The sequence below is a fragment of the Antechinus flavipes genome, chromosome 1, assembly GCF_016432865.1.
Source record: "Antechinus flavipes isolate AdamAnt ecotype Samford, QLD, Australia chromosome 1, AdamAnt_v2, whole genome shotgun sequence".
Classification (NCBI taxonomy): Eukaryota; Metazoa; Chordata; class Mammalia; order Dasyuromorphia; family Dasyuridae; genus Antechinus; species Antechinus flavipes.
Genome location: NC_067398.1, coordinates 585,081,560 through 585,108,969, shown reverse-complemented (window position 1 = coordinate 585,108,969; position 27,410 = coordinate 585,081,560). Strand labels below are relative to the sequence as shown.

At 35.3% G+C, this 27,410-nt stretch overlaps 1 protein-coding gene across 2 annotated transcripts in view; it reads right to left on the bottom strand.

Moving 5' to 3' along the window:
* VPS13B (vacuolar protein sorting 13 homolog B) overlaps nucleotides 1–27,410 on the bottom strand; it is a 1,012,351-nt gene that overhangs the window by 57,146 nt on the left and 927,795 nt on the right. For both annotated transcript variants that reach the window (XM_051970918.1, XM_051970917.1), the window contains 6 exons: nucleotides 12,472–12,627; nucleotides 3,738–4,001; nucleotides 2,911–2,994; nucleotides 2,557–2,732; nucleotides 1,719–1,889; nucleotides 1,159–1,360 (listed from right to left, as the gene is read on the bottom strand). In XM_051970918.1, the coding sequence (XP_051826878.1) occupies nucleotides 1,159–1,360; nucleotides 1,719–1,889; nucleotides 2,557–2,732; nucleotides 2,911–2,994; nucleotides 3,738–4,001; nucleotides 12,472–12,627 (1,053 nt within the window). The remainder of the gene's footprint in view (nucleotides 1–1,158; nucleotides 1,361–1,718; nucleotides 1,890–2,556; nucleotides 2,733–2,910; nucleotides 2,995–3,737; nucleotides 4,002–12,471; nucleotides 12,628–27,410) is intronic.

Below are 27,410 nucleotides of genomic sequence, written 5' to 3'. Positions count from 1 at the left end.
GGCCACTAGCAACATACAGTACCTCCTATATGACTTTGAGCAAGTCACCCAACCTCTTCTGCCTCATCTGTAAGATGATGAGGTTCAAATCATAATAGCTAACATTTATATGATACTGTAAAGTATGAAAAACATTTTACATAATCATCCTCTTAGATCCTCACAACAATTCTGGGAGGTGGGTACATTACATTCATTTTACAGATGAGAAAACTAACAATGAGAGAGGTTTTCCTGACTCCAAATCGTAAAACCCTATCTACCATGTGACCTAGATGCCACACCTGATGAGCTCTAAGATGCCTGGAATTTCTAAATTTATAAGCCTCATTTTTTTTGGTAGTTATCATGTAGTATTACAAATAACATATTGTAGTTAACAAAATCACTTAGCAGGTATCTTAGGAAACTTTTATCCAAACCCCCCAACTCCAATTCTTTTATAAGCATTTGCTAGCACTGGGTGGGACAGCCTGTGCCTCTGATTCCAGCTGCTGGATAGACAGGGGCCAGGTTTTGGGTTTGGGGGCTCCAGATTATGGTGGCTATGTCAACTGAGTGTCTTCACGGTGTTTCACCAGTATGGTGAACATTGGAGAGCAGGGAGTGGGCCATCTGGAAGGGGAAACTGGTCCAGTTAGGAAGTTGCTCAGGTCAAAGTTCTCGTGACAATAAGTAGTCAGACTGGATCATGAGAAATGCACATACTTTCACAAAGATTATCTTCAGGGGGAAAAAGTCTACTAGGAGTATGTATGTTGAAAATGGGGACAGGAAAGAGGGAAATTGGAGAGACAGTAGTAGTTAATATATGCTAGGTTGTTTGATAGAACATGACAAACATCTCAAGTAAAACTGTTGCTTATATTTGCCAACTATTGTACATGCTGTAGAAATGACAAGTACATTTTGAAATTAGCACAAGTTATCATAGTTTAAATCAGCTCAAGGGCTAAATGAAGAAGAAAGAAAGCTTAGTGATATCAACATTGTCACCTTTGAGTATCAAAATTTATTTCATATTCTATAGTTATATATTAGAAGGCTGAATGTGACTTCCTACAAATAACATATATGGGTAAGGATTTAGACAATATACCACAGTAAATTCTGGCCAGTGAGAGAAAACAATTTGTTTTAACTTGAAATGAAAGGTACCTGAAAATTAGGAGGGATAATAATTTTGCCAGCTGGAACCTGAAGAACGATTTTCTCTCCTTCAAAAAGCCACAAGTCCCACTTAGACTGATTGATAAGCAAGGCCCAGGGCAGAAGTTCTATCAGCAGCGTCTTAACATACGGCTTCCAGACAGACAGCTTCACCCGCATTGGGCTGTCCCACTGACTCAGCTGTTCATTACTGCTCCAAATGCCACATCCAAGAGACAGAATGGAATAAATTCAGTATTCCTAAAATAGGCTTAATGATTTCAGACACAGAACATTTTTTATCTTCATATCAAATATTCGTTCTCTGAAATGGTCACCAGAAGGAAACAACAATTGTATATTATGAGCTTTGTCTTTTCAGATAATCTAGGTTTTCAGTTAAATCTCCAAAAACTTACTCATAAGAAGATGAAATCTCAAAATCTGATGAACAAATGAAAAAGACTTCTACTTACCTTTACTATAACAAACTTTGTAAATAAATAAAATGTCAACTTTTCCCTAAGTGATGATGTACTACTTGTGATGAGATGGTTGGAGAACATTACCTGTCAGTATCCTTTTTATTATAGGGCCACACAGGCTGGAGAGAATTCTCTGGGCCATAGAATTCTGTGAGAATCTGATTCACTGGGCCTTCGGGGTGAGTCCTAGTAGCTATTTGTTTGATGAGTGCTGTTGAGATAGGGACAGCACAATCTGAAGGATCCTCTTCTTCCCTGTGAAATGGAAAGAGAAAATAAGAATAACTACATAATTACTCCAAAACTTTATAGTTTATCAAAATATTATAATTACAAATTTACTTAGAAACAAAAATAATGATAACAACTTAATAGAAAGCATCTTGATTACAAAGTAATTGCACAGTTAATTCTCAAATCCCAAAGGTAGGAAATACAAGGATTTTACAGATAAGGAGATTGAGGATCGAAGAAAGGAAATGTCTTCTTCAGATTCACAAGCTGGGAAGTGGCAAAGTGGGATGTGAATTCAGATCTTCTGACACCAAGCTCAGTGCTCTTTTGCATCCATTCTGCTAAATCTTGTTTGGTCTGGGAATGAATCAGTTCCTGATCATTTTGGGACTGATCATACTGGTTGTGTATTATCTTGTTTCTTGACTTATCCTATTTGTCTGTTTGTCTTCTAGAGAGTTCTGGTTTACTTGTGAACTTTACTTAATCCAAACTACCTATCGGCTTTGTTTTTGTGAGAAATTAATTTGTTTGGCTGGATTTTATCTGAAAGAGTGGTCAGAGGGAAAATGGCAAAAGAACTTTTAAGACAGCATGAAAAACATGACATTTTAACAGTGAATTTTACATAATTCCTTTCCTATTTGGAATGAGTTCATTTAGGAAGACAGAGACACATTTCCAGTACCTTGCTTGAAATGTTAGGTGATGTACAAGATCAGGTTCTATATTTTGCAGTGATTTCTCCTGCCCTTGTCCTGGAATGATTTGTGTTTCACTCAATCCCAGACTCCTTTTCTCCAAATGTATGATAATGGGGTCTGGAAGATGACTCCTCATGATAAAAAGAGGGCTGAATACAATCTATAAAAAATGAAAGGACAGAACAACTTTCATATTTGTTTTGTTGCAGTATTCCAGCTGCTTGATGCTGAAACAAACTTGCAATAAATCTCAGCTCTGGGTCACTCTGCCCTTAATTTATTTCAAAACATGAAAGGTCAGAGCCACATACAGTTTTGAGGATGAAGAAAGTACTCACCATTCTTTGTTCCACTTGAGAATTGGGTTCTAAAGTCAAAACTGTACACCAAACATAGATAATAGAACTGTTTGAAGATGGCACCTGTATATACAAAGACAGAAAGGTTCCAATAAGGATAATTTTTTTAATCATGAAGCTAAATGTTTTATTAGTTAAAAAGGAAACCATGGAGATAAAAATGTAAGCTAGTTGGAATTTAAAAGCCCACAACACAAACAAACAGAAAAACCCAGTTTAAAGTCACAGAAAAACCAAACATTTCTTTATATCAGATATAAAAGTGAATCCATCGACCCAAGCAGAACCTGGCAGGTTTCCTCATCTCATAGGATACAGCCCCTCTATTTTCAAAGGGACAAAGAGAGGAATTTCTAGGAAGAGAGAATGATAAAACAGTGAGTGATGGAGCTTGAAACAGAAGGACATGGGGGCAGCTAGGTGGTGCAATGGATAGAGCACCAGTCTTGAAGTCAGGAGGACTTGACTTCAAATCTGACCTCAGACCCTTAACACTTCCCAGCTGTGTGACCCTGGGCAAGTCACTTAACCCCAATTGCCTCAGGGGAAAAAAAGAAAGGAAAAAGAAGGACATGTGTATGCCAGGGAAAGAGACACGCCAGGGCCAATCTGGAGAATACCTCAAGTGAAGCTGGTGACTGGCACTCCGCTTTTACTTCTACTACTTTAATGACAGAAGATATACAAAAATATGAATGAGTTACTTTCCCTTAGATTCTCAATAAATATGCTAAGGATCAAGGGACTCTACAAGAAGGTCTCATTCTAACAAGATCCTCTCTTTCCAACCATTGTTGTTCTCCTACCTGGATGACAACACTGTAGTCAGAGGATTTGTCTTCCAAGCACACATCTCGTGACCAGGCTTCATCTCCTTCAGCTTTCACACACAGCTCCGTGAGTTCATGATTTTCTAGAATGTAGGATGGCAATTTGCGTTTGCCTGGGAGGATATCCAAATGCTCTCTGACCACAGCCTGCCCATCAGGCCCCATCACATGCTGCACTACTTTGAGTTCAATGCTGTGGTCTAAGTAGCTGCTGATGATCTGTCTCCCGCAGATGATAATCTGTAAGGAACAAAACCAAGTACCATCATTTAGAAAAGATAGTATTTACAGGTTGGTTATTTCTACAGACAAAGTTCTCTAATGAAAAATTTCATTAATTCAGATTTCATTAATTAAAAAGTTGTGAGAATTTGAACAGGGTTGACATTTCCCTTTTACAAAGACTCATTCAATGAGCGGATAATAGTCTAATCCCCTGTACCTTTGCTCTATATTAAACAGAATTCCTAAACAAATTAATAAAACAACATGATAACAAAGGTCACAGCTAACTTACCAAAAAAAAAAACAAAAACCTGCTTCCAAGCTTTCAGAAGTAGCCATTTATAAATAAACATAACATTACTAATTATATTTTTACAAATTACCAAAAAAATCTAAAGAAATTTATTTCTTAATTGATGTCTTTTTTTTTTTTTTTTTTTTTTACTGAGGCAGTTAGGGTTAAATGACTTGCCCAGGGTCCACACAGCTGGGAAGTGTTAAGGGTCTGAGGTCATATTTGAATTCAGGTCCTCCTGACTTCAGGGCTGGTACTCCATCCATTGCACCACCTAACTGCCCCAGATGTCATATATTTTTGAAAGAAATAAAACTTTTTTTTTCTTAAAAGTTAATCTATGATTTGATCTATCTGCTAATTCAGATTCTTAATTCTTTTCCCCAATTATTCTGAATTACTGAGGCTTGGTATCATTGTTGTTTTCCTAAAAAACAAACAAACAAAAAAACAACCCAAACTACAAATCTCATAGGATTTTAGATCTATTCACTATAAGTACTTCAAGAAAAGCTCTAAATCTAGAATCAGAAACCTGAATTCAAATCCTGGCTTTGCTACTTATTTCCTATAAGACCTCAGGCAAGTAATTTTTCTCTGACTCAGTTTCTTCCTCCATAAAATGAGGAGGCTAGAATAGGTAACCTCTGAGATTCTTAAGAGCTTTAAGTCTAAAGTATGATATTATATTATAAAGTAAACTTATATTAAATACTTTAGTAAAGCAAATGATCTTTAACAATGTGAATATTCGCCTTCTACTTTTGTTTGGGAATTGTGTTTCCATAGACACATATATCATGTCATATATATGTCACATATGTTTGTGTGATGATGTACCCACCCATAAAATCTAATTAAATGCCAATCTTTGCTCTCCTTAAAACTGTCTTTTGGACAATTTCCAATATAAACCTAAAGGGTAGGCACCAAGGATAAATGGTGGACAAGTAATAATCAGAATATTTGAAAATGTTTTCACAGTAATATGCAGAGGCGCCAGCTGCATTGTGGAGTCCTAGATTGGGAGTAAATTCTTTTGTATAGGCTAAACACTCTAGTGCTGTGTAGATTTTTAAGTTACATTAAAGTAATGGCTAAAATAAATTTCAGAAAGTTCAGAGACAATGTTTTATTTCTCTTGTTACATGCACAGGACCTGGCAGCTTATACATAGTGCTATTGCTTCAGAAACTTTGGGCCCCATGAGATTAAGAACAGAATTTTGTTGTCTCTCTAAGCAACCATGGAATACCTGCAACCATCTGGGATTCACTTTATTTAAAGATAAAAATCCCCATTTGTGGGTTTCTATAGCTTCATTTTCAACTAAAAAAGCCTGTCAGGCTGGCTTTCAAATTTGATAAAAAAGAAAACCTTTAAAACTGGCCATGGAGACTGGGCTACTTAGAAGAAGAAAATTCAAAATGGTTGCCCCCATCTCAGCGGCAGTGTTTCATGGCTTCTATTACGCAGGGTTCAGTGGGAGGCAAGAGTCTGCTTTTCTTCAAAGTGGCAATGTTCACCAAGCTTTCATTTCACAAATTGTGGGTAGAATTTCAGGATTATTTCATCAGTTGAAGACAGATACTTAAGTTTAAAAAAAAATACTGTGTTTCTACTTAATATATATTTCTAGGTTTTGTCCTAATCCCTCCCTTTCCCCCCACAGTCTCAAAGAGATGTGTATTGAAGATTTCTACATATGATTTTACTTAACAGGTTTTGAAACTCTCATAAGATCAGAGCCAAGAAGATATTGAAGAACAGCTCCTGAACCTCATACGCAATGGAAGATTCTATCTTGAAAATGATTAAAAGAGCATGGATATATACACGTATTGATATTTTCAGAGCAAGTAAAAATTACCTCCTTGAAGAAACGCAAAACTGCTCTCTGTAAGCACTGACCATGTGTGGTATGTGAATTTGGAGCTTTTTGTGGCATAAAAACGCACTGAAATTTGATGTGCACACTGTTGTCATTCAAAGATGACAGCTGATGAGTTTGGAGTGAGTGTGTGTGTGTAGTGGCAGGCAGGACCAAAGATACAGCTCTATGCCTTAGCAGTGTTTTCCACACTAACTAGATCTATGGATTGGGCTTTGGTTTGATGTTACAGATGTGGTTTGCTGGGCTTTTCATTGTTTGCAGTTCCATCTCTGGCTTTGCTCAAAGTGAACCACCTTCTGACTGCTCCGTTTTTTGGCTGGCTTGGCCCCTGCTTCCCAATTCCACAGAACTGCTTTGTTTAGAAACTGGTTCTATTATACAGCCCTGTTACTCTGCTGTTGACAAGAAATTCTGAAACTTGAAGTATAAGTTGTGTGTGTGTGTGTGTGTGTGTGTGTACGCGCGCGCGGGCACACACATTCTACAAAGGTGGGGGTAGAGAATGTGCTTAAAAAACGAGGCAAGAATTCAGTTCCTTTTTTACTTCCTGTATAAGAAAAGACTTAGGAGTGTATATATAAACATAAGAACTCAGTCACATTTACACATTTAGATATGGAAAGATACAACTACTCTGGGAGACTGTAGTACTTATTAATGCCTTGGTACTTCCTTTCAAAGGTAAGTGTGATAGGAGTGCTGCAAATATTTCACAAAAGAGGTTTTTTCCTGATTGGTTAATTTCTCCTTACCTTCTGAAAGCACATTCATTATACAAAGGTGGATAGAGTAGGTCAAAGGCAGGAGTAACAAAAAGGGTGAGGTAGTTTCCATAGGGAAGTATTACTAATACTTAATGTTGCAAATAAAATTTGGAAAAAACTGGGAGTGTTTTTGGACTGGTACCAGATGCCTTTAAAATATATAGATTTGTCACTAGGAGAGAAGGTGACTTAAAAAATCTATGTAGATGGGAATAAGGAAATTCAAAAATTTCTTAAAGTCCCAAAGCTTGAAAATTCTTTTGCTTGGTCCTATTTCAAGTCAATATTTATGTTGAAAAATTTTAAAGCATCTACTTTTATATACTGATACTGATACTAAGGCAATATGAAGGGAGCAAATATATATTTAGTTATTGTAAAAAGTAAGCATAGCAGAGATTTAAAAAATATATTCTTTATATAACCAACTGCATTTGACTTCTGTTGTATTATCATGCAGTTTAACATATGCATTGAGGAATTTCAGTATAAATTAAAATGTCACTGAAATTTATTCACTTCCAAGAAAGCACCTAATCCAGAAAGGAGAATATACCTTTGTATCCCCACAAAATACAACTGGCTATAACCATGGCTTGGAGAGAATTACCATGGCCAGAATAATCACTAAGAATCACTTCCAAATAAAGGAGTCCAGTCATTTAACTGATTGGTAAAGAAGGATATCTTAATGTACAAATATATCATGTGTGCATGCACATAAGCATACATGAACATATGTAATTTAAAATACATACATGTGGATAATATATGTATATAAATCATCTTCATGTATATAATTTAATACAAACACATATATTGGATAACAATACTCCCATGATTTGTGACCTGATACTATTATTTATATTTCTATATATGTGCTTGAAGGTTTGTGAAACATTTTCCCCAAAATCTGTGAGTACAAATTATAGATGTATTAGTATTCCCATTTTATAACTTAAGAGGTAGACAAAAGTGAGTTGATTTAGATATTCATTTGATGAAATCAAAGAAGATAAGCAAGCAACAGATAACAGAAAATGAGACATTAAGGTTTTAAATCATAAGTACTTAAACTTTCTGTATCATGGACCCCTCTCATAGTGTAGTGAAGGATATAGACCCCTTCTTAAAATAATATTTTTGACTGCATAAAATAGAAGACATAGGATTACTAAGAAAGCCAGTTTTCAAAATATTAAAAAAGCCAAATTCAGAGACTCTAGGTTAAAAATTCTTGTCTTAAATGAAGTGTAAAGAAGGTGGTTTTTTTTTTTTTAATTTAAATTTCTTTTTGAGGAATGAAGAAGTTCACTGATAAAAACTGATAGAATTACTTGGCTGCTAGCCACTGGCTACCTAAGGATCAGCAATGCATGTGGTGGCCATAAAGTGTCAAGTCATGGTAGAAGTTGGGAACATGACTTTTAGAATATGACTTTTGGCATAGAAAAGATACTCATCTATGGGTGAACAAAGAACCCAGCCTTTGGGAAGGAAACATTCTTTGTCTTTGTCTTGTGTGAGAAATTTCTTTCTTCTGCATTAGCCACATCATTTTACTGTGGAGTAGCCTAGCAGGAAACACTGAACCCACCAGGGAGCACAGTTTATAGGAGTGTGAAACATGATAGTTGAGGAGAGTTAGACCTGATAGTTGAAATATGAAGAGTAAGCCCAGGAAGTGGAGCTAAGAGACTTACCTTGCTGAGGTGCTATACTTAAAGAGAACAGCGTGAGAAAGGGAAAAACCTGAAAGCTCTGTGGTGCTGAAGGTATGAGTTAGCTGGACCATGTATGTTCCATACAAGTGTTTTTCTATTCTGGGAATATGTCCACCTTTTTCACTAGTCCCGTGTACTTTTGTGGGAAAATGTGCCAAGTCCCTCTTCTCCCCACCTCTCTCCCCACCATTTCATTTGGTAGGAGAATGTTTTGCTCTGACCTAACAATCTAGCTGATGAGGACTCATCAGTTTTGGGAGTATAGACCCACAGAGTAGCTACTTTTCTCTCTCTCAAATTGCAAGTGTGAATTTGGCAGTATCCCAGGAAGGAGTCTGAGAAACTGTGACTAGCTCATAGTCATGGAAGTTGCAAATTTATGAAACAAGATTTGAAACTGCGTTTCTGGACTCCAGGTCTGGCACAGAAGTGACATGATCAAATCTGTGCATAAGGAAAATTAATCCGGATGACCATACTAAAAAGGAGCAAGATTGTAGCCTTGGAGACAAATACTAGTTAGAGGAGAATGTTACAATAAACTACAAAAGAGATTATTACGTCTTGGATTAAAGTGATAGCAATAGGAATGGGAAAGAGCCAAAGACTATTTGCAGATGAAGTTTCAAATATAGGTGACTCAGGTAAATAGTAGTGCCATTGATAGAAATATGGAAGGCAGGGGGAACAATAGATTTGAGAGAAAGTATAAAGATCAGAAGTTTTAGACATGCATGTTGACTCTTTGAGGGCATATGTTGAGTGCTCTGCCGCTAATTAGACGACCTTAGACAGTAATAATCCTTTTTCTTACTTCATTAATTTTTTTTCCATTAACATGCACTTATTTTTTTTTTTCTCCCTTCCATTACCATTCCCACCGGACAAGCAAAATAAAATGAATAATCAAGCAAAACAAATTTCCTTAATTGTCATACCCAACATTTTGTGCCTACTTCTGCATCTGTCAGGGTGGGTAGTTGCTTTAGGCTCAGTCTTCTGGAACTGTGGTTTGTCATTTTTGAGCAGAGTTCTTAAGTCTTTCAAAGCTGTGTATCTTTACAATGTCATTGTTTTTATACAAATTGTTCTCCTGTATCTGCTTTCTGCATTCTGTATCACTTTATAAAAGTCTTCCTGGATTTCTCCGAAATTGTCCCTTTTCATTTCAGTGGCAATCTTTTTGACCCTCAACTTGTTCATTAGGAAGATGGGAGTGGAGTAGAGTGAGTCAACTGACTCACAGTGTCTTAGCTAGGCCATAATCACCATGAGAGGTAGATAACTGTCTCATTTCTCATTATAGTGGAAACTGATGAAAGGAACTAGGTATATTTAGCCTACAGAAAAGACACAGAGATAGCAAAACAGCTGTCTTAAAAGTGATCTGAAGGACATCTATGTGGAAGGTGAATTAGATTTGTTTTCCTGGTTTTAATGAGCTGAAGAGGAATGATGGGTAGAAAATTGCTAAAGGAAAAATGTAGGTTCAAGAAAAGAAGAAAAAAAATCCATAACAATTAGAGCTATTCTAAGCAGAACAAATCATCTGTGAAGGTAATAGGAACCCCCTGGAAAAGATATAAAGAAGATTAAACAATAACAAACCAGACTCTTGAACAAGAGAACCTAACTCTGATATTTGGTGATTCTGAACTTGAAGCCTCTACTCCAACAATGCTTCTCCAAATAGTATTTGTATTCCTATAATCATTGAATTCTGTCCCTGGAATGCTCTCCTAATCTCTTTTCTGCCTGTCCACAACCTATCAATCCTTCAATGCCTAGGTGGCCAACTAGAAAATACATTGGACTTGGAATTGGAAAAACCCAGGTTTAAATCCTAATTCTCAGCCTTAATAGTTTGTAACCTAGAGCAAAACATGGAAACCTTTCTGTACCTCAGAATCTTCCTTTTGATATATAAAATAGGGATTATATTTTTACTACAAGTTCACAGGATTGTGGGCATCAAGCATAAACCAAAGGGTTGAGTGAGTGTTATTTGTTGCAGTTGCCAGGAATGCTCAACTTACATCATAAAGAAATGAGTTCTCTCCAACTGGAGGGGTCAGATAGAAGCTGGATGACCCCCTACTAAATGTTCCAAGGAAAAGAATACTGTATCAGTGGGGTGGGAATTGGGCTCAATGACCCCTCAGATACATTCTAATTCTAAAAGTTTGTGACTTATTAAAGCTGGTCTTCTCCAAAAAGCCTTCCCCCACCTTTCCACAACTGTGATTTCTTCCTTAGTGTTACATTCAATAAGTATTCAAGTGTCCACTTACTAAAAAGTGCCATGCTAGGCAAAAGGGATAAAGAAATAAAAACCACTTACTGCTTTCATGGAGCAACATTCTACTAGAGGGTTTTACCATCTGCATATAAAAGTAAATACAAATCTGAGATAAACATTTCATGCAAAAGGTGGTAACTGTCTGAGTCTTGAAGGAAGCATAAAAGTGGGGGTAGGAGAACACGTTGAGCTGAGTCCAGGCCAGCAGGTTTGGAGAATAGGCTAGATTAATGTTTCAGTAGAAAGTGCCTCAGATCTAGAGTCTGAGGATCTGGAATCAAATCCTCACACTGTCACTTACCATATGTATGACTCCAGGAAAGCCATTTAATTCCTCTAAGCGTCTGTTTTCTTATCAAGAAAACATTTAAGTCTTGGAATAGCCATTTTCAATCTATGATCCAATGTATTTCAATGAGATTTAAAAAAAAAATTCATTGATAGCAACTCTGTGGGGATGGTGTCCTACAGTTTATGTTCTTACTATTACTTACTGGACACTCATTAAAGAGTTTGAGAATTCTTCTCTGTCCTTTTGTTGAAGGTATACATAAAGTTCTGCTCTTTAAATATTAGGTGTGAACCATGCATGTAAAATGCATCCTTTGAATTGCACATCTAAGTAGTTGTTTCCTGCTTAATTACTGGCATATGGCAATGGAAAAACTATAACTGAGAAAAAAGGAATATTTCCCTTTATTTCCAGAGATGGTGTGTTGGTCATCATGCTCCTCACTTTCCCCAGCTCTGACAGTATTGTTACAGTAGGGATATAGATGTTCATGTTAAAATTCTTATGGCAAATCCAGTTACTGGGAAAATCCTGAAGCCCGTTTTCAGATTTTTTAATACTTTCTATTTTTCCTTTTAAAACTTTTAAAAACCACATTTTCACATCTTTATAACACAAAAACACATCAGATATTCCCTTCTCCCAGTTCTTTTGCACTCATAACATTTAAAAATGCCCAACAAGAAGTATAATAAAATAAATAAAATATGTGCTGCAAGCAGAGGGTTTAATATGCAAGAGTCAGACTGGAATGGATTAACATTAGCTCCTGGAAAAAGAAAATGGCTGCTAGAGATTTGTACCTATATGTAGTCCACAACGAATACTAACAGATTTTCCTGGGGATTGGTTTTTCAGTTTACTACACCCAATTCTTGATTATCTAGCTTTCCAAGAGCCCCCAGTTTTCTTTTCCTGAAACAGGTCTTTTGGCCACTTCACAGCTCATTTGCACCTCTACCAGAAGGTGGGTGGTGACAGAAGGAAGAGGTGAAACTCATATCACTAAGTTTGGCTGCTCGTTAGCAGCTCTGGAAAAAGAGAGGCGGGTATAGGGCTGAAGCCATTATTATCATTATCATCAACAAGCACTCATTAAGTGCCAAGGTTCTCAGGAGGGGCTCAGGAATCCTAAGGAAAGCAAGGCTTTGAAATGTTCCTTCTGTCCACAGCACAGAACTGGGAGGGGTTGGGGAGAGGGACACAGGGGCTCTTACCTGTTTTTGTACTCCACTGAGGTGCTGGACCTTGATGATGAGTGAGGCAGTTCGGCCTTTGTACTGGATTGTTCTGATAAAAGTCCCTGCACTGTCCACACTGAATGGCTCTGACCAGCGCCAATTTCCCCAACCTTCAATACAGATGTGTAACAGCTGGAAAGAAAAAACAATAATCATCTTGATGCCAAGCTGCCAACAAAAATCTAGCACTGAACTCAAAGTCTCATTGCTGGGAAGCCTTCCTATTTGTAATATTTAGCATCTGTTTTCTTTCTAACCTGTATTATTCATCCACTTTCAGCTTATTCAAACACACTAAGAATAGCAAATATACTACATAGAACCAATGTGGTTTTTCAGATCTCATTTTAAAACTTGTAAATAATTGCGCTATCAAATTGTAAAGGGTCTGTTGAGCTTTTGAGAAAAGGCCATTTCATTACTCCGGAGGGCAAGAAGGTTGAATTGTGAGATCAAAGGATTTTGGTCTTGGCCCACAGTGTAGTCTTCTAATAGCTAGAACATAATTAAAGCTAAATTTAGTATCTAGTTATTTTTGATCTTCATTTTCTTTGACCATTTTCTCTCTTTCCCCTCAGGGGAGACAAATAATTTAGTGACAGTAGCTCATTTCTTTATAAGAGTATGTAATGTGTCAAATCAAAATTTTGCATGCTTCTTGAGCAAATGAGAAGAAAATATCTTTGGTCTGTCTTTTTAAAAAATACAGTTTGAACTTGTTACTATATGCATTCCAACATTTTCATTTTACATATACCTGGAAAAAGGCAACGACTGTACCAAGATCACAAGGTAATAATAATAACATAGGAACATAAATTTTGAGTTTATCAAACACTTTGCATGCCACAACAATCCTGTGAGTTAATTATTATAAATAGCAATAGTAATAACAGTAATAATTGCTATCAATCACATTGCTTTAAATAAGTTTGCAAAATGCTTTATGTACATTATCTAATATGATCCTAACAATAACTGTGTGAGGTCAGTTCTATCACTGTCCTAATGAGGACAATGAGGACAAATGAGGAAACAGTCTAAAAAATAGAAGATAGTGTAATTGTTGAAAAGTTCATTTTATTATGAATGGTTATTGAGAGAACAATCACAAGAAATAGAAGGAAAGTTAACAAGTATTGGTTTATATAAGGAGCCTCTTCCTAACAAATAGGACTATTCTTAAAAATGAAAGAGCAGACCCTCCCTGCCCTGTAGTGAAGCAGCAGTGCTTCCCCCACTAGTTTTCACATAAAGTCTTAGATCTGAATGAGTCTGTACTTCTGGTGAACACAATTTAGGGGACTTGAGTTCTTAGATGAGTTGGCATATATGGTCTTTGGAGGTCCTTTACCCATGTTGGGGATATGAAAAGAGACCTTTTGGATTCCAAATATAACACTTCAATATTCCAAACTCTCTATTCCTATTTTACAAATGAGGAAACTGAGGCTCAAGATGGGGAAAAGAACTCATGATTTTCAAGACGTCTGAGTGATAGAAATTTTCTGCTCATTTGTACAATTTCAAAATTGAAGCAAAGGCACAGAAATGTAGGAGCAAAAGAAAAGAAGAGGCAATCTGTTGAATGAAGGAACGAGACTACAAAAGTGACTAGACTTAGTCAATGTATTGCTTAATTTTCCTGCAAATTTCTTTCTTTCTTTCTTTTCTTTTTTTGTCCTTTGTTATAAAGAATGGTTAAGCAGAGAAGGAGGAAGGGATATAATTTGACGATAAAAGTGATATAAAAATCAAAGATATCAAAATTCTTTTTAAAAAATAAAGGCTCTATTGATCCCCAACTTCCTTAACAAATAAACATACACAAGCATGGAATAATGGGACTGAAAATGCTGTCTCTCAAGTTTAAATCTGAGACTGTCTTTTTTTGATCCTCTGGTGATGCAGATTCACAAAATTCTGCATGCTTCTTGAGCAAATGAGAATAAAATATTTTTGTTCTGTCCTCATTTTTCACTCTCTTTCACTCCACACAGCCAAAATGGTTGTCAAGTCTTATCAGTTATATTTCCACAACATTTCTTGTATCAGTATCCTCTATCTCATTTTGGCAAGGACAAAGAAAAACAAACATTAATTCTGTACTGCTGGTGCAGTTATGCATTGATCCAACTATTCTGGGGGACAATTTAAAAATTATGCAAGAAAAGTGATAATTCGAATTTAAAAAATCACTATGGGATTAGGAGATTATTGATATAAAGAAAAAAACTGATTTGTATAAAAATATTCACAACAATATTATTTGTAATAGGAAAATCCTGGATATAAAAGATGTATTCATCCCCAATTGATAAATGGTCAAAGGATATGAATAGACAACTTTCAGGTAATGAAATTAAAGCCATCTATAGTCATTGCAAAAAATAATTGCTCTAAATCACTATTATTATTATTACTATTTTTGGTTTTTAAGATACTAAACTTTCTTTTTTTTAAAATAGCTTTTTATTTAATTTTACAGCATTGACAATTGCCAAACCTTTTGTTCCAATTTTTCCCCTCCTTCCCCCCACCCCCTCCCCTAGATGGCAGGATAAACAGTAGATGTTAAATATATTAAAGTATAAATTAAATACACAATAAGTATACATGACCAAACCGTTATTTTGCTGTACAAAAAGAATCGGACTCTGAAATATTGTACAATTAGTTTGTGAAGAAAATCCAAATTGCAGGCAGGCAAAAATATAGGGATTGGGAATTCAATGTAATGGTTCTTAGTCATCTCCCAGAGTTCTTTCGCTGGGTGTAGCTGGTTCAGTTCATTACTGCTCCATTGGAACTGATTTGGTTCATCTCATTGCTGAAGATGGCCACGTCCATCAGAATTGATCATTATATAGTACTGTTGTTGAAGTATATAATGATCTCCTGGCCCTGCTCGTTTCACTCAGCATCAGTTTGTATAAGTCTCTCCAGGCCTTTCTGAAATCGTCCTGTTGGTCATTTCTTAATGAATAATAATATGCCATAATATTCATATACCACAATTTATTCAGCCATTCTCCAATTGATGGGCATCCACTCAGTTTCCAGTTTCTGGCCACTACAAAGAGTCTAAATCACTATTGATTAGAGAAATGCAAATTAAAACAACTCTGAGATATCACCTCACACTTGTCTGTCTCAGATGACAGGAAAAGATAATGATAAATGTTGGAGGGGATATGGGAAAATTGGGACATTAATGCATTGTTGGTGGAGTAGTGAAATGATCTAACCATTTTGGAGATCAATTTGGAACTATGCCTAAAGGGCTGTGCATACCCTTTGATATAACAGTGCTACTTCTGGGTCTGTATCTCAAGGAAATCATAAAGGAGGGAAAAGGACCCACATGCACAAAAATGTTTTAGCAGTTCTTTTTGTTGTGGCAAAGAACTGGAAAGTGAGTAGATGCCCATCAATTGGGGAATGGCTGAATAAGTAACAGTATATGAAAGAAATGGATTATTATTGTTCTATAAAAATAATGAATAAGCTGGTTTTAGAAAGGCTAGAAAAGATTTATATGAACTGATGCTGAACAAAACAAGTAGAACTAGGAATACATTGCACACAGTGGCAGCTAGATTGTGTGATGATCAACTGTACAAGACTTAGTTTTTCCACTGATTCAATGATTCAAGGCAATTCCAAAAAACTTTGTAAAGAAAATGCCATCTGTGTCCTAACAGAGAACTGTGAAGACTGAATATAAATCAACACATGCTATGTTTACTTTTTTCCTTTTTTTCTTGTTTTTTCTCTCTCTCATGATTTTTCACTTTTGTTGTGATTTTTCTCTCCCAACATGATTCATAAAGAAATGTGTATTAAAAATTAATGTATATATATAACCAGAAAAAAAATTTAAAAACAAAAATAAATTGGCTGAGCGGGTGGTATATAAAGTTAATGATTATTGTTTCATGAGGAATGAGGAATAGAAAGAATTCAAAGAAATATAGAAGGACCTGTAAGAAGTGATATCAAAAGATCAATTAACATGTGAAAACTACATGAATGAAAATAGTCTGAAAAGGGAACAAAACTCAGTAAATAAAGTTGGTACTCACTTATGAGGCACCCACTTGATGCTTCTTTTAACAAAGGCTAAGCTCTTAAAGCTTAAGTTAAGGTTGCTTACTCCAGACAACTGAAATTACTCTTTTTTCTGCTGCTTTACTTAACTATTTTCAGAAATTGTATATTGCAGTTGTGAATGAACTAGAATACTATCTGATGTATTAAGACAAAACTAGATTAAAGGAGGGGGAGGAAATAATATCAGTGAGACAGTCATCTTGAGCCACAATTTGGTAGACATTAGTTTTCTTTCAAGGTCATTCTTTCAAACATTTATAACAATCAGCCCTGTTTTGTTTATAAAACACAAGAGAACTAGTTCAGTTGAATACTGGACAAAATAATTGTTCCTACAAAAAGTGTATTTAAATTAAAACACATAATAACATGTGTATGATGAAGAAATTAAAACACACACACACACACACACACACACACACACACACACACACACACACACACACAGTAATAGTATAATGGAGAAAGCTCCACTTATGGAGTTATTAGTCTTGGGTCTAAACCTTGACTTTCCCAATTACTAGCTGTGTGTAATCTTGAGAACAGTATTTAATCTCTCAAGGTTTCCCTCATCTGTAAAATGGACACATTTGTGATGTTTACTTTTCAAAGACACTTAGTATAGAGTGGATATTACAAAACAAGTTATTATTATTATGAGTAGTAGAATATTTGTAGAAGTAGTACACAAGTGTTTGAGTGAACATTATTTTTTGTCTTTGTAGTCCACTGTAAATTGCCTTCCACATAGTAGGTTCTTAATAAAGTTGTTAAATTGAATCATTATAAAGAAACAATACTTAACAATATCCCAGAAGTTATGTTTTCTTCCACATGAAAATAATCACAGTGCCTCAAACGGGCAATTTTCTCTTAAAGAAATGCTTTTCCTTATTTATGTTTAAAAAGCAGTTCTTCCTAAAAGAAGCATTGTAAAAGTGTTGCAATGTACTAAAAAATGACATTAAGAGAGAGGAAAATAAAAACCAATTACAGTAGCTAGGAATTACTATAATAAAAATGTCAGTTTTAATTTTTAAAATTATCTCATTTTAAGACTTAAAAAAAAGCCTTCATAAATGCAATGATGAAGGTCACTGGTTGTCACAGAGTATTTTTTTTTTTTTTAATGTTAGTGCAAAAATTAAATGAGTTCCAAGCAGTAGGTGTTTTTTGGAGCCCTAGAGGAAAGATAATTTCAAATGGCTGCTAAATACAGGCTCACCAGCTACAAAAATATCTAGAAAAGCAAATACCTAGAAGGAAAATATGATTCAATATATGCCATGACATAAAAGTGCCCAGAGTATCTTTGATGTTTAAATATTAGTTACAGAAAAAAAGAAAAAAACAATAGCCACAGTTGGAACCATTTCAGGTTTTTATAGTGGCAACTGGGAATAGAGTTCAGAGCACACACAAAACTAAAAGAAACAAAAAAGCTGTTTACTTTGGAGAGACTAGTAGCTGGAAATGACAAAGAAATAATGAGGCAAGGTACTTAAGGGTCAACTGCAGCTATATTTTAGTGGAAATTCCATGTGCTCCAAAGACAGATTTACAATTCAGTAAAGAGACAGAACTAAGGAGACAGAACTGACTGTTAATATTTGCATATGAATTCAGTTTTCAATAGCCCCTAAGTGGGACCAACTTGCTCAATGAATGAATATCACCAAGGAATAAACATACTGTCAACTCTCGTTTGGCAACTACTCATTATCAGAAGTTGGCATAGCAATGACTGTTCTTTGAATTATGAAAATTCATATGCCTTTGGAATCAGTTCCCACAGAAAAGGGAAAAGGTGAAGAAAACATATTTGTCACATTTTTTCCCTAATGTGCCATTAGCTGACTTTTTATAGCACTCTGTCTCCTCATAAAAGCATCTAAATCCCACTGTAATTAGACTTATCCATCTTAAGGAATCTCACACATTCTTACCAGAGGAAACATCTATTGTTTTTCCTCTTAAAAATCTCAAGAAATCAGGAAAAGAAATTCAGGAACTATAGGGAGACTTTTACTTACTCAGTCTATCCATCATATCCTGCAGTGACAAGACAGTGTACATTTTGGATCTAAGGTGGACCCACTAGAGTGTAGGTGAAGGTGTTGGAGTGGGTAGGAGAAAAAGAAGGAGGGAAGAATTTTGCTTCTACTTCTATTGAGCTTTTTGAGGTTATGAAATTAATTCTGATGTTGCTGGACATAAAAATCTCCTAAATTTTATATAGTCATTTGAAATGTTTTCACTTGAAAGTCAAATATGTTTCCATTTCTGTTCCCACATCTTTTAAAAACCATAAAATCAAGATTAAAATTCTTAGAATTTGTGTTCAACTAAGAGGTTCAAGAGTAAATTCATTTATTCATTCACCATCTCATTCATGAATTCGATGGACATTTACTGGGGGCATTCATAAGATAAATAGAGAGATAGAAAGGTTACCAAGAAGTATTTCCTATCTTCAAGGAACATAGTAAAAGTGATGTATATAAGTAGCTAACACAAGATAAAAACAACATAAGTAGGTGAGCACAGGGCTAAGTGCTTTATAATTATCTCATTTGGCCTTTATAACAATCCTGGAAGATAGGTGCTATTATTATCCCCATTTTACAGATGAGATAATACAGGTTAAGTGACTTCCATAGAGATGCAGAGATAGTTAAGTGTCTGAGATTAAAACTGATTTCAAGTCTTTCTAATTCATGAGATCCAGATCTCTAATCCACTGCACCAAGCTAACTAAAATAAGGAAGTATAAAGTCAGTGACAAAAGAGAAATATAAATCAAGGGCCAGCAGAATTCAAAGGAGAAAGGAATGGATTCTGACTACCACAGGTATTCTTAACTTTTTGTGTATTACGGACCCCTTTAGCAGTTTGGTGAAACCTATGGACTCCTCAGAAAAATGTTTCTAAATGCATAAAATAAAATTATATAGGATTGCTAAGGAAATAATTATATTATAATAAAGCTAAAATATACTGTTTTAAAAATTTTGGAGCCCATTTAAGAACCATCGAACTAAAGTAATCAGTGAAGATTACGTAAAAACATACGAACAGGATCTTAATGGATGAGTATAATTTTTAAGTAGATGTATGTAGGAAAGAAAGGCATTCTAGATGGAGAGAATGATGTGGACAATGGTGTGGCGGTGGGAAATAAAGGTTTATTTGGGATAACGAGTTATCCAGTTTGGCTGGAGAATAGGATAAGAATAATAAGAAAAAGCATTAGAAATAACGGAAGGTTTTAAATGGTGGGTTAAGAAGTCTATATACCTTATTAAACATGCAATGGGAAACCAATGAAGATTTTTAAGCTTCTTCAAATTATATGACATGATTAAAAACTACTTTAAGAAGACTAATCTGGAATTGGTAAGCAGATATATTGGAAAGGGGGAAAGACTTATTGCATGGGAATCAGCTAAGAGATTATGCAAGAAAAATATGGAAATGAGTTTAGGTAGAGGTATTGAGAATAAAAGAGATGAACTGGAGTCAAGGGAAATGTTCCTTCCCTCCCCCCACTCCAATCCATTTTTGTATACCCTTAGTGATTGATATATTTTTCTTTCTTTCTTTCTTTCTTTTTTTGTTAGATATTTCTTTTCTATTTCTTATCTATTACACTCCCTTCTATCTACTTGTTCTAGATAGGATTTTTCTTCTCTTTGGTTGGTTAAATTTTCCATTGCCAAAAAAAAAAATCAAATAAGACATACTCTTATTTGAACTTTTCAATGGGAACAAAAGTCAAGCAGTAAGTCAGGTTTACAGTGGCCACACTAGTTGGAAGGTCCCAAGTAGCTATGGGTTTTTTTTTTTCCTCCTCTAGCAGGCCCCCCAGCACTCCTCTGGCAGCCTGACCAGGCTTGCAGTTTTTCCATCGAAAAACTCAAGTGGGAGCATAGGCATCTTTTAACTCAGTTTTTCAATACAAAATAAAACTGAACTGTTGATCATGGGCTTGGGGATAACAGCAGTGAGACCACCCACAGTCATGTCCAAGGGGAGAATTCTTGAATGGTTAGAATAAGGAGAAAAGAAAAACAAAACCAATAACTATAAAAATAAGAGACATAAAAGGAGGGGATAGAAGGTATATAAATATTTTTGAAATAGTACTTTTAAATATAAAATGATCAGTGTAGTAGATAAATGGCTATAAATTCTGACATTTCTATTCTTTTAAAAAAAGTCTGTAAAAACTGCTCTTGCTTCAATTTTGTTTTTTAATCACAATGAGAAATTTGGCTTCATTTCCACCCTCATTTTGCCTATTAATTTATTACTGTACTCTTCGATAACTTTCCATAATTTATAATGATATAATGCTAAGATGTTTTTTCCTAACATTTTTTTAAACAAGAATTTAAAAATCATAACAATCTCAAATACTTCACTAATATTCTTTACCTTCAACCTTTAGGGAAAATATCATCCTACATATACATGCTAGTAGATATTTTCTAAGAAGAGTAATTTTTAGAAAACAAAAGTTATACAAAACTATTGTTGGAAACAACTCAAATTCAGTAAGTATATACAAATGGAAAAACTTGGGATTTAACTGTATCGACTTTCTAAATTTCCAAAGATTAAACATCAAAATACCTTTTTGCGGGGAGAGGGTCCAGCTGAGTGACTTAATCTGTGTAAAGAACTCTCTTAAGAGGAAATTTCCCCTACCAAGGCAGAGGAGAAACCATTTTGCAATTGATAGCCTCAAAGAATTACCTAGAGGCACTGAGAGGTTAAGAGATTTCCCAGACCAGAAAACATACCATGTGTCTGCAGCAGGAGTGAAGCTGAGCTCTTTCTGACCTAAGGCTGTCCTTCTCTTTATACTACATAAAGCCTTTCTTATCAACTCCTAATGAAAAATAAGGCAACTCTAAAGGGCAATATTTTCCTGATGTTTTATACTAATGCTTGTGGATAATATGCTAGGATCTTTAGGTATTTAACTAAGGATCACTTGGGGGAAAGCTCCAAATACTTTGCAAAGTTTCACATTTCTAATAATCTTTCTAATACATTGATGTGTTTTACATGTGTAAGGATATTTCAGATTAGGTTGTAAATTAATATGCTCCCTGCAGGCCACAATTCAGTCATTCCAATGTTTAAGCAGAAGCATCAAGGAGATTCCCAGCATAACATAATAGATGAGCATTCCCAGTGAAAATTAAGTTACAATGTTTCAAAAGTAATACAAAGCCTTATCTCATGCAAGATAATATCTGGAAAGCAAATTAAGCAGATTTAGGTGAAGTCATGAATTTGGAATGTATGATCCCAAGAGAAACTGACATTATGTTTCACACCACTAGATTAGCATAAAAATAAAACAAAAAATTTATCTTGCTTATTATTGCTTTTTAATGGTCCTGAGTGGATTATGTTAAATTTCAAAGATCGTCCAGAGAATATGAAACATCTCTAAAAAATTAGGTTGGAATCTTTCCAGAAAATGGCTGATGCTTGATGTTGCCCTGTTTCAAAAGCCAAAAGCCCTAAATATCCTTTTACATATACAGGACACAATTTAATATAAACAAATGATAATTTAGTAATGAATAATGATGAATTATTTTTCAATTACATAATTTAGACTTTCTGATCGTTTGTTATGGTAAAGTAATGGAAGAAGAAAAATAAACTGATTTTTGAAGTAAAATTATTATCCATCAGTGAAATGATCATTCTCCAAGGACTGAATAAAGTATAAGTTTTTGTAGATATTATGCAAGGCTAGAGGAATGTTTATATTTCAGTGAAATTTGTAATCTTGAAGCCTTTTTGATTAGTCAACAAACATTACTGTGTATAGTTATGATAACAACAGCTAGCTTTTAAGATTAGTAACACCTTTTCCTCATAATAACCCTGCAAGGTAGGCCATGGAAATATCAGTTTTCAGGTTCAGGATGAGGTGATTTACTGATGATTACATAATTATTAATAAGTTGCTTCACAAACCAAGTCAGTAGTCAAGCCAGAAGCTGAATCCATTTATTCTAAGTCTTTTCCAGAATTCTGTCCCAGCCCCACTCAACTAACTTATATCCCCAAAATCCTGCCCTGCCCTGGTCTGCATGTTTTGACATGAAGCTCCCATCCAAAGGCTCATGAAGGCCAATGTAATAAGGCAATCCCAAGAGGTCTATGACAAAGCACCTGGGTATGTCAGGAGAAATGCACGTGATGACTGTAGAATCCTATTTAGAAAATAAAAACAGTAAATAGGATAGGTGTTGCTGGCAATGGTATGAGTCTGTAATATGACTGTGATAAAACATAGCACCCTCCAAGTTAAAAATCCCTGGATCAGATGATCTCACTATAAGGTAACAAAGCTAAGAAGGTGATCCAGTTTAACATAAAGTGGGCACTGCCATTAGCATGCAGCCTTCCTTCTGGCATTCCTGGGGTGTCTAGTGGAGTAGCCTTGAGGCTCAAGCACTATTTTCTTATCAGAACAATCACAAATAAGAGTTTCATCAGTTACATCTATTTATTTTAGTTATCGTTTAGCCCTTAAGGTTGCAAAACCTTAATTCACTTCATTAGACACATTACGCAAATCACCTTGTTAACTGCTAGAAAACTATAAAGATTAGCTAAAATATGATTCCTGCCCTAATGGAGCTTAAAGTCTAATCAAGTTTTAATTTACAGCAGCAGCAAGAAAAAGTTGGGAACCACTCCTCTACGCTTAATTTTGAATAATCACACCAATGCCAACATTATCAACACACACTTGGTGAAGGCTTATCAGTATCAGAAGTACTAACTAATTCAATAAGTTCATCGTCAGAGGGAATTTCAATGATGTGAACAGTTTTCCCAAAGTATAGATAAAAACTACTGGGTACCTGGCTTTGGTAATAATAGTCAGCATTAATATAATTTACCATGCTAAAGTTTGCAACCATCCTACATCCTATGAAGTGGTTGCTATTTTTATCTCCATTTTATCAGATGAGAAATCTGAAGCTCAGAGAGCTTGCTCAGGATCACCCCACTAATGAGTTTCTGAAGGCACCATTTGAATTCAGGTTTTCCTGACTCCAGATGAGCGCTCTATCTACTGAGCCACCTCCTGCCTGATAAATTTACTATATAACATCTGCTCAATAAAGCTGTTAAGTATTGAACAGAGTAAATGCACAATTGCAAGCTCTGCTGATAAACGAGAGGACATTAGCTGCATAACTGAGATCTATCCAATAACAACAATAAATACTCAATTCAGTAGATGCTGATTGAATATCCTCAGTATTGAGTCAAGGTGAGATATAAAGATGATTAAGAGATAGTCTTTTCCTTAATGAAACATAACTTACTAAGAGGGATACTTTATTATTATTATTGTTATTGATACTTTGGACATGTGGTTTTATCCATGTAGGTAGCTCCCTGTGAGAAAATTCCTTCCACCTATGAATTCAGTTCAGGAAATGACCTTGTAAATGACCTTCTTAGAAAGCTGAATGTGTGCATTAAGAGTTTCGGTGTTTGGCCAGGGCCTACAGAGAGTATGCATTGAAGGAAGTACTTGAACCCAGCTCTTGCTGCCTCAGAAACTGGTGCTCTATTCACTAAGCTACAATGCTTCTCAGAGGGATTAACAGATGGACCCACCCAATAAAACCAGGACCAAATAAAACAGAACACAAAAGGAGGGGCACAAACAAAAGTGGCTCATGAAAGACTGCTCAGATGTGGGGAGATATGTTAAATGTGCCCACACACCCTAAACCATTATTAACAACATGACCACTGTATCAGAAGATGGAATCTAAACCATCCTTGTTCAACTTCAAGCCTTCTAAAGAGGGAAGGAAGTCATACTGTATGAAAGCATGGCAATCAACCTTGATTTAGTGTTTCACTGCAACCTTCTGGGTTGGTGACACTTTTATTCCCCTTTTTACCAATGAGGAAACCAAGGCCGAGAGAAGTCAAGTGGCTTTTCTGATTGCACAGTTGGCAAAGAGAGGATCTGAAATCAAGGCTTCTTGACTCCAAGTCCAGCTTGCTACCTCCCAGTCAGTAGAGGCCCTCACTGACTACATGCTGATGACGTCTATGTTCTTCATTACTTGATGCTACAAAAATTACTGATATTACAATAAATCAAATTAAGGAGTTACTTACGATTAAGTAAGCACCACTTATTGACAATTCAGAGCTCTGCATGACACTGGTAAAGTCCAGCAGTTTTATATGTTCCTATGAGCTTCATTATTTGATATCTGAATTTAAAGATTTAGAAAATAAAATGTACTTCACACATTTCTCATTTGATCTTCACAACAATCTGTTCAGAGGGCAGTACTCATAGGAGTCTATTCTGTTTACAGGTGAGTAAACAGTTCAGGCAGATTATGTGTCCAAGTAAGCAAGTGCAGAATGTAAAAATCAAGGAAAGCATTCCACCTTCAAGTCCAAGGTTGTTACCATTCTATCTGTTATAGTGATTTGTGTTCCAGTCTTATTTCCCCAACTGGACTCCAAATTTCTTCAGACTAGGAACTGTGCCTTACTAATCTCTCCATCTAGAATCAAGCTTCCTTGAGTAAACCAAGAGCTTAATCAATGTCTGTTGATTTGAATAGAAATGAAAAGGGACAGATATAGAAATATAGCCTTGCAGTGTGTGCTGATCGTCTCTTTTCTTTCAGAGTGGATGGCAAAAGACATAGAAAATGTTTGCATTTTAAATTTTAAAGTTGCTTTGCCTTCCCTCAGGGCCTCAACTACAGGAATTATGGGTGTGTGCAAAGCGAACAATATACAATGATTAAATGAGACAATAACTGTAAAATATTTAAGCATAGTGCCTGGCACTATAAATATTAACTATATTTAATACTACTATTAATGGAAAGAACACTGGCCGGGGGGTAGGGGGATAGGGAAGGGGATAAAGGGGGAGGGGGGAAAAAGGGGAGGGGAAGGTGGTGGGGGGAGAAAGGGGGAGGAGGAGGAGGAAAAGATTTGGATTCAAATCTCATCTCTGTTTCTTCCTAATTGGATGACCTTGAGTAAATCACTTTATCCAGCTAAGGTTCAAATTTCTCAGCAGGAAAATTAGGAGGTTTCATTAAAGTAGAAAAAATAATAAAAGACAGAAACAGTCACTGTAGGAAGAGCTGCCACAAGAAAGGCACACTGATATTCAGTTGCTAGAATTGTGAATTTATGTAACCATTCTGGAAAACAAACTCTCATTATGTGAGAAGTAAGTAAACTATGAATATTTCTTGGCCCGTTAATCCCACTTTTGGACACATATTCCAAGAGGGTAAAAGACAGAAAAAATACCAGGTACATATACATATATACAAAAATATGTAGCTGTACTTGTTGTAGCAAGAAAAAACTAAATGGCTGAATGAATTGTGATATATATATATATCATAATATATTATTGCAGTATAAGAAATGGCACATTCAAGGTACTCAAAGAAACATGGAAAAGACCTCTATGAATTAACTGATAGGATGGAAAAAGGCAAAACCATAGTGACAATACTATAATTGAAAATAACATTAAAAGGCAGAAGAACTCTTATTAAATGTAATGATCATTTTCAATAGAGATGATGAAATTTTTCTCTTGGAAGAATAGAAGGGACAGTGATAATAATGATAATTATAGAAAACATTTATATAGATTTTTAGGGTTTGGAAAAATGCCTTAACTATATTATCTATCTGATTCTCACAACAACCTTGCGAAGTGGGTACTCTAATAACTTCCATTCTAGAGATGAAGGAATTAAGGTTTAGAGAGGTTAAATGACTTGTCCCATGTAATGCAAATAATTAACATCTGAGGTTGGAATCCAAACCCAGGTCTTTCTAATTCCAAGACTAGCTCTTTATCTGCTATGCTATGTTGCCTCATTCCTTTTGATTGGGTCTGCTTAATAATTTTTCTTTGTTGCAGGGTGTGCATTTCAATTATGGTGGTGATAAGAAAGATACATTACAAAATGATTGTCTTAAAAACAAAGACCATCAATAAACCAAGAACCCCTCCCCCCAACCAATAGGTATAAAAAATGATTATTTATAAAAATATCTTCACTCTTTACTAGGATTTGAGTGCCTTAACAGCAGAGTTATTGTCTTTTTAGGCAGGAATATGGTCCTTTTCATCCCAGAGTCTTATTTAGTGTCTGACAGAATGTTTTGTACATAGGAGCCATTTGTTAAGTATTTGCTGAATGAATCAATGCATCTACTTGAATTTCCACAGTAAGGTTAAAATTTCACATCTTTTATTTTCATAAAGGACTAGGGCTCAACCAATATTTTTACATAATAATACCTAAAATAATGGCACAGGATCTTTCTCAAAGCAAGCATGTTTATTCTTCAAGAGAGAACCAATAAACAACTCTAATTCAAGAATTTTCTAATGGTTCCTTCCTGTTGCAGACATCAACCTCTGTGCACTGTCTAGAACACATAGACCAAGCCAAAATAATAATAACTGTGGTTAGACAAAAGAATCATAAGAAAGTGAAGTGAATTAACACTGGATCTTTTGGATTGCACATTTTGTACATGATAATGAAATCTATGCAAACAATCCTTTTTTTTTTTTAAGCAAATATAAAAAATCCAAATTTACACAACAGATAAATTAAAGGAAGATAAAGCACTCACAATGGGATTATTTTTAATGGCAAGCTATTCTTAAGAATGTTTAAAATAAGATTTTTAAAAATTTATACAAAACTCTTCAGGAATATGTGTACTTT